Source organism: Penaeus chinensis, chromosome 8, assembly GCF_019202785.1.
Source record: "Penaeus chinensis breed Huanghai No. 1 chromosome 8, ASM1920278v2, whole genome shotgun sequence".
Taxonomy (NCBI): Eukaryota; Metazoa; Arthropoda; class Malacostraca; order Decapoda; family Penaeidae; genus Penaeus; species Penaeus chinensis.
The window spans coordinates 197,812-210,605 of record NC_061826.1 but is presented as its reverse complement, the minus strand read 5'-3'; the positions used below and the strand labels follow the sequence as shown (position 1 = coordinate 210,605).

Sequence of the window (12,794 nt, the reverse complement as noted above, 5' to 3'; positions counted from 1 at the left end):
TGCAATTGTGGTGAGTCTTTCCTAATACCTTGATCTTCAGCCAAAATACACATGATGGTAATTTTGCATTACCCGGCCCACAGTCCGATTTGCCCGCATCGACACGTTCATTTCACTTGCCCCTCAAACCCTACAATGACTGGTCATGTCATCATTATTGTAGGGTTAGAAATGGTTCCATATGCAAACTCATATATTTATATTAGGTATTTGTTTTTTTCTACTTCAGTCGGTTGATATTGGCCATAATGCAGAAATGTGATTTATTATTTTTTTTGTATTTTTTTTCCTGTTGACAATTTTGTAAAAAAGGATAATGTCTAACAGGAGTGGTTGTTGATTAAAGATTTGAAGTGTTTTATCTGTACTTAAAGTTAATTTTTCACTTACAGATTGCAGCATATGATGCTTTAATGAAATACGAAAGTGAAGTAAAGGGTCGTGCCAGATATGGTGTGCGTGCCTTTGCAGATGCCCTTCTCGTGATTCCTAAAACTCTAGGTAAAATTTCTCACATATCCTGTAACACTTAAAATAGTATAAAATTCTGTAAAAAAAGAAAAAAGAAAAAAAAAGTATACACTTTTGAAGTTGATTTTGTATTTACAAGATTCTTCAACATCTTTTCAGCTAGCAATAGTGGGTATGACCCTATGGACAGCCTAGTCAAGTTAAGGGAAGAGTACAAGAACAGTGGAGGAACAGCGGTTGGTCTGGACATCACTACGGGTGAAGTGCTTGAGCCTACTGTGGCTGGAATATTTGATAACTATTGTGTGAAGAGGCATATGCTGGATGCCTGGTAAGACTACTACTACTCGTAATAGTAACTTGAAATGTAGAAAGAATTTTTTTAGAATATTTATAGTATTATACTAGCAATTGTGTCATGCCAGTGTGAACTGTTTGTGTGATATGCAAGAACTGATTGTATTTAAAGACACAGAAAAATTTAACTATCTCTTACCCATCTCGCTTTTCTTTCAGTTCCGTTATTGCTCGAAATCTCTTAATTGTCGATGAAATTATGAGAGCTGGGCTGTCACAGTTGAAATAGACACAGCAGTGCTAATGATAATTAGCATTATTAATATAATAGGTAAGTTTGCAATAAAATTACTATGAATAAAAGAATATAATTTACTATGCATATATTGGCATTCTAAAGATATTTTGTATTCATTTCAGCACTGGCGCCTGCTTTCCTGCTCGATCAACCGCATTCCTTACCAGTGTTTTCTCACCAAAAGCTTTACCAGTCACAACCTCACATGGTCTTACTTACTAAATGTAATCTTTTTCAGTTAATAAATAACATCAATAATATTTAAAACTTCTTTAGATATAGTATTTTTAACCCTCAGTAGGTTATTCAGTGATAGAAGCTGTAATTTGCTCTTTTCAAGGTAATGAAAGTTGATGCTCACTTGTGAAAAGTTTTTTTTTTTCTTCTTTTTCTTTTTTCTTATTGATTGTACAGAAAAGGAAATTGCCTTTTCTTGATAAACATTGATTCACATAATTTCACTCAAACCATGTTTTTTAGCATTGGGCTAAATACTTAAAATAAATCCTTGTGGTGATACAGCTTTAATGATATCTTCATTCAAGATATGCAAACAGTTGTTCATACTTATAAAATTGCAAAATATGAAAAATACTCTCAAATAATATTAGGAAGGTAGTGTGTAATATCCAAACATTTTATTTATTATGACAAACTCCGGGTCAAATGTGAATTACAGCAAAAGGATTCATCCAAAAGATGTGCAAGTATTTTTAAGCAGTTTCCAGTTATATGCAACAGAAGAATGATCATTTATAATTTTCCATAAATAAGGGAAAAACTGACATAATATCCAAGTGATACACAAAATAATTAGAATACATTTAAACAATTTGGTCATTATCAAAATTCCTAATGATAATGATTCCTAAAAATCTGCTACACATCCAGTCCCATTTCCAGTTTGTCCTTGCTGCCACCAGAAATGACTGCTTCCAACAAGCTTTCTACACTGAGCTATGTTCACATGATCAACCATTTAAGATCTGTAAAAAGTCTCATAGTGGGGATATATGCACTTCTGTTTCAGAAGTAAAAAGTTTCAAGCACAGTATGATGATAATACAAACTTTTTATGTTGTCTGTAGGTAGATAGCTTGTCTAAGAGATTTATTTTTCTATCTTCGAATTTCAATCCGTTTTTATTTATGAATTGTCAGTGGTTACGAAAATTATTGTGGTAATAAAGGTAAAATTAGTGATTAGGACAAGTATGTAAGATGTCAAAGGTTGTAAAGCATTATAGGGTAGTGTCTTACTTTAGGGGACCGTCCCTGGGTTTGGAGGGTGGGTTGGGTCGGGGGGGTCGAAAACGAGTTATGCCCTGTTTCAGATTCGTATGCTACTGTAGAATTACCCACGTGAATATGAACTCCTGGAAAGAAAAAATAGGTGGTCAAACGAGGGCCTAACCCCCGACAACTATTTCGCTGATCGCGCCACGTCAAGTTGTATATTGACATTACCTATTGAAATGGATCACAGGAGGGTAAAAGTATTGTGCGCACAAGTGTATGAATGTGTGTGTGTGTGTGTGTGTGTGTGTGTGTGTGTGTGTGTGTGTGTGTGTGTGTGTGTGAGTATATGAATGTGCACCCGAATGTTAGGGTGTGCGTGCAAGTATGTGAGTGTGCACGCAAGTGTATGAGTGTGTGCCCGTGTGCCAGTGTGTCGTATCTGCCTTCCTTGGCGACAAGGAGTGGGTTGGTAGCCCATGATACGCTCCGAAGGGATATTTCAACTGAGTTGAGGATTTTTCTTCATCTCAGTTCAAAGGGGACCAGGAACCATGAGTAGTGGTATCCATGTTTTAGTATTAGCTTTCTTTTTACCCTCCCTTCCTCCCGTTGTACTCCCTGTTAGCATATGGGTCATTACGTAAGAGTATATTTATATTTAACCCCCCCCCCCCCTTATCTTCCCTACCTCCCATTTTCTGTCGGGGGTGGGGGGGCGGGGAGAAAATGGGACAACCGAGGTGGAGGGTAATATGAGGTATAAAGGACTCCTAACGGCAGAAAGACAAGTTTAGAAGTGCGTGGGCGTGATATTACATTATTTTATGGTCACGTGGACCACATAGTTACGGTACAGGATGACTTCAGTGCTATATTATATTTATTTATGATGCTGTGCAATAACTAATGATCCGATCTGAATGAACTATAGAACAAGAGATAGAGTAATGGTTGGACTTTTTCTTATGTAAAAAGTAGCCAGTAAGGAAGCAAAAAAAATATGGAAAATTAATAGAAAATTATAAAAAAAAAGTTGGAAGGTCGATTACTCAAATTTCTTGTTTTTTTCATATTTCAGACTTCTCAACAGCTTAGTTTTTGTCCGATCTCAAAATGCTTTTTCCTCTAAACGGAACGTCAGAATGCGCATAGAACTACATATCAGTTTTTTTTAATTAAAAATTCGTAAAAAAAAAATATTTAGATTTTTTTTTTTTTTTTTTTTTTTTGCAGTTATGTAAAATGTAATAATTTAGAAACTTAATGAATTTCCAAATTAGAATACGTTGTTTTGTTTATATGACCTTGGAGCGCCCACCCTTTTCTATGGTCCTTAGCAAAGACCCTATTACTTTTCTTTGCTCTGGAAACCATTCAAGACTTTATCTAGAGGGGCACTATCTGTAATTACTAATGTGTGTATTCTCCAAAAGTTATCTTTAGAACCCATACTTTAAAAGAAGAAGAATCATACAGGTTATTTATGATCTAACTTCAGCCTTAGAGATAACTGAGAGAAGGGGTAATATCAAAACGCTTAATGAGCTTACAAATTTTAGTTGACATTATGAATCAAATCATTACACTTTTACAATAAAATAAACATACTTTTACCAAAATGTCCAGGTACTCCAACCTGTCACTCTTTACACTAGTTGTTCTTCTCAGCTATCTTCTTTCCTTTTCTTCATCCATTTTCTGGGCTCCCAAAAATGTTATTTTCTTTCATTCTTGTGCACAGCACCAGGAACGAACAAATCCAATCTTCAGCAAAACCAAATAAAACCAAAACAAAAACATAAACCCAATTCTAGAAAAGAAAATTATTCTAGTTTAGGAACGATAAAACAATATAAAGTTATCAAATCTTAGTAAATAATTTCTTGAAAGAACAAAAATATTTCTTAAAAACGAACAAATTAAGTGTAACATTTAAGTCATTATATATCATCTGAGTAATTGTATATACATTATAGTAATTTTTGACTTAACATTTTAATAGTATAAAAATATAAATGTCAAGAACAATTGCACTTTGAATGGGTTTTAATTTCTTATTAAGAATGAGAAACACACATCCGGATGTTGTTCAAGTGCCATGTGCCAGTCTCGAGCTGTGAAGACATACTATTTATCTCACCCCCTCAATCCCTTGCCCGTTGTTGTCGTGGGGGGCTTAGGAGGCGGAGACTGGGACCCAATGCTGGGGAACTCCCCAACCTTGGGACTCAGCCCTTGACTCAACAAATTCTGCATGGTCTTTTTTTTCCCCCTCCTACTTTTTCCTTTCTGTCCCTTCACCAACCCCTTCTACTATCCACTAACTAAGGTGTGAGAGCCAGGCTGAAAGGATGAAAGGCTGACTTTGTGCCAGTCCTGAACGGCCTGAGGAAGCCATGGGCACGGTATTCCCCTGCTTTAGTTGTCTAGCCCTTACCCCTCAAGCGACCCTGAGGGGTGGACCGTTTCTCTCCCCAACATACTCCAGGCTTATCATGGCCAACAATGAATAACCATTAACCATTAACCATTAACCATACCATTATTAGAGGCAATGAGGCTTGCCTCTTCATCAAATAGCTCCACCAATTCAAACTCGCCCGACTCCCTGACCCCAGGCTCTCCTTTGACCACGGCTCTGAACACTACAACTAATACCCCCTCCTCAATGCCGACTAGTACAGTATCCACCCTAATCAACATCCCAGGAGACATTTCTACTCCCAACATGCTCAACTTCAACAACTATACCCCCACAACCTTCTTCATCAACTACCCCATCCTCCCTTATTACTACCTTACAACCTTATTGTCCACCTCCCCATAACACTAGCTCCCTCAACATTACTCCCTCTTCCACATGCCCCCGTCCTTCTACTACCCCCATCTCTACAAAATTCTTAAATAATCTATTTAGCCCAGCCAAATGGGACCGATTTTTCGTGATTCCTCCCACAACTTCTCTCACTTTCTGCTTTGACAACCTGTTTTCATTCCTCAAATGCATATACATCCTTCACTTGATCTAACCCCTATACATTACCTTACCCAACCTTAACCCATTTACTCGTCAATTCCTTTGCCCAACTTTGACAACTAATCACTAACTCAACCACCCTTCACTACTATTTACTATAGTGCTACATGACCTTAGATGTCTAGCACATTTATTTTGCTTTTAACCATTAACCATTAACCATTAACTATTTATCTCTAATTTCCAGTTTAATCTCAAATATTTAATTTGTTTTTTGTTCTATAAATCAAATGTATATTATTTTATGATTTTATTAATTATATAATTGCAGCTGAATATTATTTCTTACCTCGGATATTTCACGATAATCTAAAACGCTTTCAGGCTGTTGAATGGCACTCTTCTCTGATCTCTCTCTCTACGATTATAGCTATAGTATCAAGCTTTAGTACTGTATATACTTCAAAATTTAAAGTCTACTCAGATCACATATAGTACAAATATATAGTTCTTCTTAATCTATACATGCATAATTTCCAGAACTAAATTAAATTTTCCAATAACAAAAATAGTACATATTATTATTATTTTTTTTTTTTTAATCAAAATATCAATTATACAACCTTAATATGACAGTACTATTGACATATAACAGTGTACCCTTTAAATAAAAAATGTATGATGGGGTAACAAAAAAAAAACTTTGTACTTTGTAGGGTAGGCTATTATATTTTACAATTTCCTAAATTTAGTAAAACAACACAATTTAAAAATATATAAACTTTATGTAAAACTAATAAAATAAAGTATCATCTTTCTAGAAAAATAATTAAGTACTTTTATCTTACATAGCTAAAAAAAAAAAAAGGGATATATATGTAATACATATGCATAAAGACCAAGTGAGGTATACACAGGGTGGTTTCTAGACGATATGTTGGGTCATTCTAACTTCACATCCCTTGTGCTCATTACAACCTAGAGGTTTTCTCAGCAAAAGTAATATAGAAAATTGAATGACAACTCTGGGACGTGAGAAGGCTAGAGTTAACCTAACTTTAAAAAATCGATTTTTCGTTGTGCCTACGATTCCCTTCGGTCAAATTAAATAAAATGTAGTATAAAGATGCGTAATAAAATACTCTTTCATCCTACCAAATTTCTGTAAGACCATTTTCTATTATTCAACAAAAAGTGAAAATCGGCATTTTATCAGGGACGGTCCCCTTAAAAGGGTGTTGAGGGGTAGCAAATGGAGTAAGGCGGGGATTAGTAAAAGTGGAAAGGAGGTTAAAGACAAAGGATCACATGGATGGTGTCAATGTGCCTGATGAAGAAAGAGGAACATTACAGAAGTCATGACGTATTAGGCAGGTAATAAGAATGGAAATGGGTATTGGAGAAGTTAAAGAACTTGGGGAAGGAGACAAAGGAATGGGAAGGTGAAGTATCAGGAAGAACATTACAAGGGGAAGGGTCCAGGAAGAGGATGGGATAATGGGAAAAGAAGGGGTTTGGATGGATGTTGGCAGTTATTTTTAATGTAGAGGGAATGAGTGTAGAGATTTAAATGTGGATGAGGGAGAGGATCGTTCTCACGTGTCATGTTCAATAAGATTGATTGTCCTCAATATTTTCAAGAGGGGAGTTGGGTGGAGAGATCTGAGAAATAAAGGTATTAGGAGGAGAGGAAAAAAAGAGATGCCCAAGGAGCAAAGAGAGAGGTAGGTGTAGGAGAGAATCATCATCATCATCATTTTGGAGCTAACGCCGGCAGGGGCGCATAGCCGCATCCACCCTCCGCTTCCACCTACGAGGATCCCTCATGGCGAGCCGCCAGGCAGGGGCCCGGCCCATCTCTAGTTCCTCACGACAGGTTTGATCTATCTGCCCAAGCCACGACCTTCTCGGTCGTCCCACAGGCCTCCTCCACCCAGGGTTGGCTCGGACAGAGACAACCTGATGGGCAGTGTCATCCTGTGGGAGTCGAGCCAAGTGGCCATATAGCCTGAGTTGGCGATCACGAATTGTGCAAGTAACAGGTCCTGTACCGGTCTCACGGTGCAGCCGTTGGTTGGACACATGGTCCCGCCAACGTTACCCCATGATCCGGCGCAAGGATCTGTTACAAAAGGCATCAAGACGAGATTCCAGAGCACAAGATAATGTCCAAGTTTCACTACCATAGAGTAAAACTGGGAGTATCAGGACCTTGAAAACACGTAACTTGGTCCTTCTGCACAGATACCGACATCTCCAAATACTCTTGTCGAGAGATTTCATGACCCCTGCTGCCAGGCCAATCCGTCTACTGACTCCTTGGTCTGACAGCCCAGAGTCGTGAAATGCACTACCGAGGTATATAAAGCTCTTTGTGACTTCGATGTTTTTACCGCAAGCACGTATCGACTGTACAGGGTCTCCTAGCAGGCCCCCAAAATCCTGGATCTTGGTCTTGGTCCAGGAGACTTCTAGCCCCAGGGGCTTCGCTTCATTGCTAAATGCATCAAGAGCCGCCACAAGGGTTTCCAGAGATTCAGAGAGTACGGCAACATCATCGGCAAAGTCAAGGTCTGTAACCTTGATATTGTCCAGAGTTGCTCCACAATGACTTTGGACAGTAGCTCAACCCAGTATCCAATCCATGCAAGTGTTGAAAAGTGTTGGTGCAACAACACAGCCTTGCCTCACACCTGAACTAACAGGGAAGAAGCTCGACAGGCCCCCACCACACTTTACAGCACTTTCAGTGCCTGTATACAGGTTTGCTATTAGTCCAATAATCCTTATTGGAATTCCTCTTAGTCTCAGGATCTCCCAGAGAGATTCGCGATGCACCGTGTCAAACGCCTTCTTGTGATCGATGTAGGATGCGAGCAGCCCACGTCCGAACTTACGACGGCGCTCTATAATGATTCGAAGCGCCAGGATGCGGTCTATTGTGGACTTACCAGGAGTGAAACCAGATTGCTCCGGTCTTTGGTGCCTCAACAGGTGGTCCCTGATACGTCTCAGTAAGATGTGTGCAAGTACCTTGCCTGGTACACTGAGTAGTGTAATGCCTCGGTGATTGCTGCAGTCCCACCGATCCCCTTTCCCCTTCCAGAGAGGGATGACCACACCCCTCAGCAGGTCAGGGGGAAAGGTACCAGTCTGCCAGATGGCAGACAGGACTGCATGCAAGCCCCTTGCCATAGGTTCTCCACCAGCCTTTAACAATTCGGCTGGGATGCCACAGACACCTGCTGCTTTACCACTCTTCAGCTTGGAGATCGCCCCCCTGATTTCGGTCAGGGAGGGTGGATCCTCGCTGATGAGTGGATCTGGCAGAGGAGTCTCAACATTACCCGCATCCATGTTAACTGTTGGTGGATCAACCTTATACAACTGCTCAAAATACTCAGCCCAACGCACACGCACCCCATAAGGATCTGAGATTATCTGGCCACTTGCTGAGCAAACTGCAGTCGTCTGTGAGGGGGACTTGGAGTTCAGCTTTCTCAGAGCTTGGTAGGCAGGACGAAGGTCATTTACAAGGAAATGGCTTTCGACCTCCTCTGCAAGACTACTGATAAACTGTTCCTTATCCCTTCTCAACAGTGACCTAGTGCTGCGCACCAGAGAGCGGTGCAAGGTGCGATCCCCTGACAGTCGAGCCGCACGACAAGCATCTGTGGCTTCCATCGTCTCCTGCGAGATGGAATTCTGTCTTGTTCTTGGGCGTTCACCAATGGATTCCTGAGCTGCATCAAGCGTTTCACGCTTGAAGGTATCCCACATAAGAACAGGGTCTGTCTGGCCCTCGAGTGCTGTGAGACGACCAGAGATAGCCTCTGCAAACCCCCGGGTACACTCGTCCTCCCTCAATCTGTCCAAATTAAACACCCTAGGGTGTTCATTTGGGCGACGGGGGGTTCTAAAGTGGACCCGGAGAGTAGCCACTACTATTCTATGATCAGTTCCACAGATATACCCTGCAGTTCTGGAGGATCCTCCATCGAGTGCTAATGAGGATGTGGTCGATCTCCTTGGCCACTCTTCCTGTATCGCTGTACCAAGTCCAGCGATGCGGGTCAGAACGCTGATACCAGGAGCCAGAAATCCTCAATTTCTGGGACCTAGCAAAGTCACGGAAAAGGAGGCTATTCTCGCTGCCAGCATCAGCTCCTGAGCCATGAGGACCGACAGACATCTCGTAGCCAGCTCGATCACAGCCGAATACCGCATTGAAGTCGCCCAGAACAATACGAATATCTCGCCGAGGACATCTGTCTGCCAGAGATGCAAGTTTGGCGTAAAACATCTCTTTCACCTCAAGTTTATATACATCCGTAGGAGCGTATACAGCAACAAGAGACATGAAGCCAAATGAAAGCTTCAGTCTCAATACCATGATACGCTCATCGACTGGAGTGACCTCAACTACCAAGGGTTGAAGTCTGCTGGAGATGGCTATGGCTACTCCCTGGAGATGGTGGCCATCTCTGCGGCCCGACCAGTAGTAGGTGTAGCCACCCACACTAATCGTGGCACTGCCAGGTCTTCTCACCTCCGAGAGAGCAGCCAACTCAACTCTCAGCTGTTTCAATTCCCTCGATAGTTGTGGTAACCGATCGTCCTGTCGCAGGGAACGGATGTTCCAAGCCCCCACTCTGACAGTCCGCCTGAGGTCTTACCTCGGGCAGTCACTCCGGGTGGGCGTCACCTCTGCCACCCCTACCGACGCCGCCCCATATAGAGGAGGTTGGCTGGCTGCAGGCCCCATAATCCACCTGCAGGGCTCCCTGGGGCTTTCCCCCACAAGCATCACGCCAGGCTGGCGGCCACTGGGACCCAGCTGGGAATGGGGGTAACCCCCCCTCCCCACCCGAGTCCCAGCGGTCGCCAACCCAGAGGGACCCACAGCCCGCCGTACTTGCTGGGTAGGAGGGACTTTAGCCCTCCCCCCAGCGTCAACATCTACATTGGTCGTTGCCAGTGGTTATCTCAGGGGGGCCGACTGGCAAGGCCTGCCTCCCCACAGCCGCCCATTAACCCCAGGGGGCGCGGGGGACAGGAGTTAGTACGAAGCCAGGACGTATCCACACGCCGGTGGGCCATAGCTCCGTACCTTTAGGGCCTCCTGCTGCTCCAAGAGCCTCCACAGTTCAGCCTAGGACCGCAAGGTACCTAGTTTCCATGGGTGGCCACGAGGGAGCACTGTAGAAGTCTTGATGATGGAGAGGCTATGAGCTGGCAGGGGAGTCTTATGCATAGCTGCTCCCTTTTTCGCACCAGGCTAGCCAGCGGTGGCAGCTGAAAGCGGGAAGGCATGCAAGCAAGCACTTAACGCTAGCTAGGCTACCACACCATCGCTTCACATCATCTCGAGCATGAAGCACCCACCCATTAGGCAGACTTCAACCCTCGGTAGTAAAGGTCACTCTAGTCGATGAGCGTATTATGGTATTGAGACTGGAGCTTTCACTTGGCTTCATGTCCCTTATTGCTGTATACGCTCCTATGAATGTATATAAACTTGAGGTGAAAGAGATGTTTTACGTCAAACTTGCATCTGTGGCAGACAGTTGTCCTCGGCGAGATATTCGTATTGTTCTGGGTGACTTCGATGTGATATCCGGCTGCGATCGTGCTGGTTATGAGATGTCTGTTGGTCCTTATGGCTCAGAAGCTGATGCTGGCAGCGAGAATAGCCTCCTTTTCCGTGACTTTGCTAGGTCCCAGAAATTGAGGATTTCTGGCTCCTGGTATCAGCGTTCTGACCCGCATCGTTGGACTTGGTACAGCGATACGGGTAGTGTGGCCAAGGAGATCGACCACATCCTCATTAGCACTTGGTGGAGGATCCTCCAGTACTACAGGGTGTATCGAAGCGTCAAGTTCTGTGGAACTGATCATAGATTAGTTGTGGCTACTCTCCGGGTCCACTTTAGAACCCCCGTCGCCCAAATGAACACCCTAGGGTGTTTCATTTGGACAGATTGGAGGAGGACGAGCGTGCCCAGGGGTTTGCCGAGGCTATCTCTATCTCTCACAGCACTCGAGGGCCTGACAGACCCTGTTTTTCAGTGGGATATCTTCAACCGTGAAACGCTTGACGCAGCTCAAGAATCCATTGGTGAACTCCCAAGAGCAAGACAGAATTACATCTCGCAGGAGACACTGGAAGCCACAGATGCTTGTCGTGTGGATCGCAACTTGCACCATTCTCTGGTGCACAGGACTAGGTCACTGTTGAGAAGGGATAAGGAACAGTTCATCAGTAATCTTGCAGAGGAGGTCGAAAGCCATTTCTTAGTATATGACTTTCGTCCTGCCTACCAAACCCTGAGAAAGCTGAACTCCAAGCCCTCCTCACAGACGACTGCAGTCCACTCAGCAAGTGGCCAGATAATCTCAGATCCTGATGGGGTGCGTGTGTGTTGAGCAGTTGTATCAGGTTGATCCACTAACAGTTAACATGGATGCGGGCAATGTTGAGATTCCTCTGCTAGACCAACCCATCAGAGAGGATCCACCCTCCCTGACTGAAGTCAGGAGGGCGATCTCCAAGGTGAGGAGTGGTAAAGCAGCAGGTGTTTGTGGCATCCCAGCTGAACTGTTAAAGGCTGGTGGAGAACCCATGACAAGGGGCTTGCATGCAGTCCTGTCTACTATCTGGCAGACTGGTAAAATTCCCCCTGACTTGCTGAGGGGTGTGATCATCCCTGTCTGGAAGGGGAAAGGGGATCGGTGAGACTGCAGCAATCACCGAGTCATTGCACTACTCAGTGTACCAGGAAAGGCACTCGCGCACATCCTATTGAGACGTATCAGAGACCACCTGCTGAGGCACCAAAGACCGGAGCAATCTGGATTCACTCCTGGTAAGTCCACAATAGACCGCATCCTGGCGCTTCGAATCAATGTAGAGCGCCGTCGTGAGCCCAACCTCAAGAAGGCGTTTGATTCGGTGCATCGCGAATCACTCTGGGAGATCTTGAGGGTGAAAGGAATTCCAACAAGGATTGTTGGATTAATAGCAAGCCTGTATACAGGCACTGAAAGTGCTGTAAAGTGTGGTGGGGGCTTGTCGAGCGTCTTCCCTGTTAGTTCAGGCGTGAGGCAAGGCTGTGTTCTTGCACCAACACTTTTCAACACTTGTATGGATTGGATACTGGGTAGAGCTACTGTCCAAAGTCACTGTGGAGCAACTCTGGGCAATATCAAGGTTATAGACCTTGACTTTGCTGATGATGTTGCCATTCTATCTGAATCTCCGGAAACCCTAGTGGGGGCTCTTGATGCATTTAGCAATAAGCGAAGCCCCTGGGGCTAGAGGTCTCTTGGACCAAGACCAAGATCCAGGATTTTGGGGGCCTACTAGGAAACCCTGTGCAGTCGGTATGTGCTTGTGGTGAAAAGTCACAGAGAGTTTTATATACCTCGGTAGTGCATTTCACGACTCTGGGTTGTCAGACCTGGAAGTTAGTAGACGGATTGGCCTGGCAGCAGGGGTCATGAATTATCTCGA

General features: G+C 43.4%; 1 protein-coding gene across 2 annotated transcripts in view; it reads left to right on the top strand.

The window, feature by feature from the left end:
• The window catches only part of LOC125028091 (T-complex protein 1 subunit zeta-like), a 32,396-nt gene extending 31,055 nt beyond the window's left edge, over positions 1 to 1,341 (top strand). The window contains exons 8-11 of one of the 2 annotated variants that reach the window (XM_047617416.1): positions 393 to 501; positions 631 to 802; positions 988 to 1,099; positions 1,189 to 1,341. In XM_047617416.1, the coding sequence (XP_047473372.1) occupies positions 393 to 501; positions 631 to 802; positions 988 to 1,057 (351 nt within the window). In that variant the 3' untranslated portion in view covers positions 1,058 to 1,099; positions 1,189 to 1,341. Of the gene's footprint in view, positions 1 to 392; positions 502 to 630; positions 803 to 987; positions 1,100 to 1,168 lie in introns of both variants that reach the window. The other variant, XM_047617417.1, reaches the window with a different exon arrangement.
• The last annotated feature ends 11,453 nt before the right edge of the window (positions 1,342 to 12,794 follow it).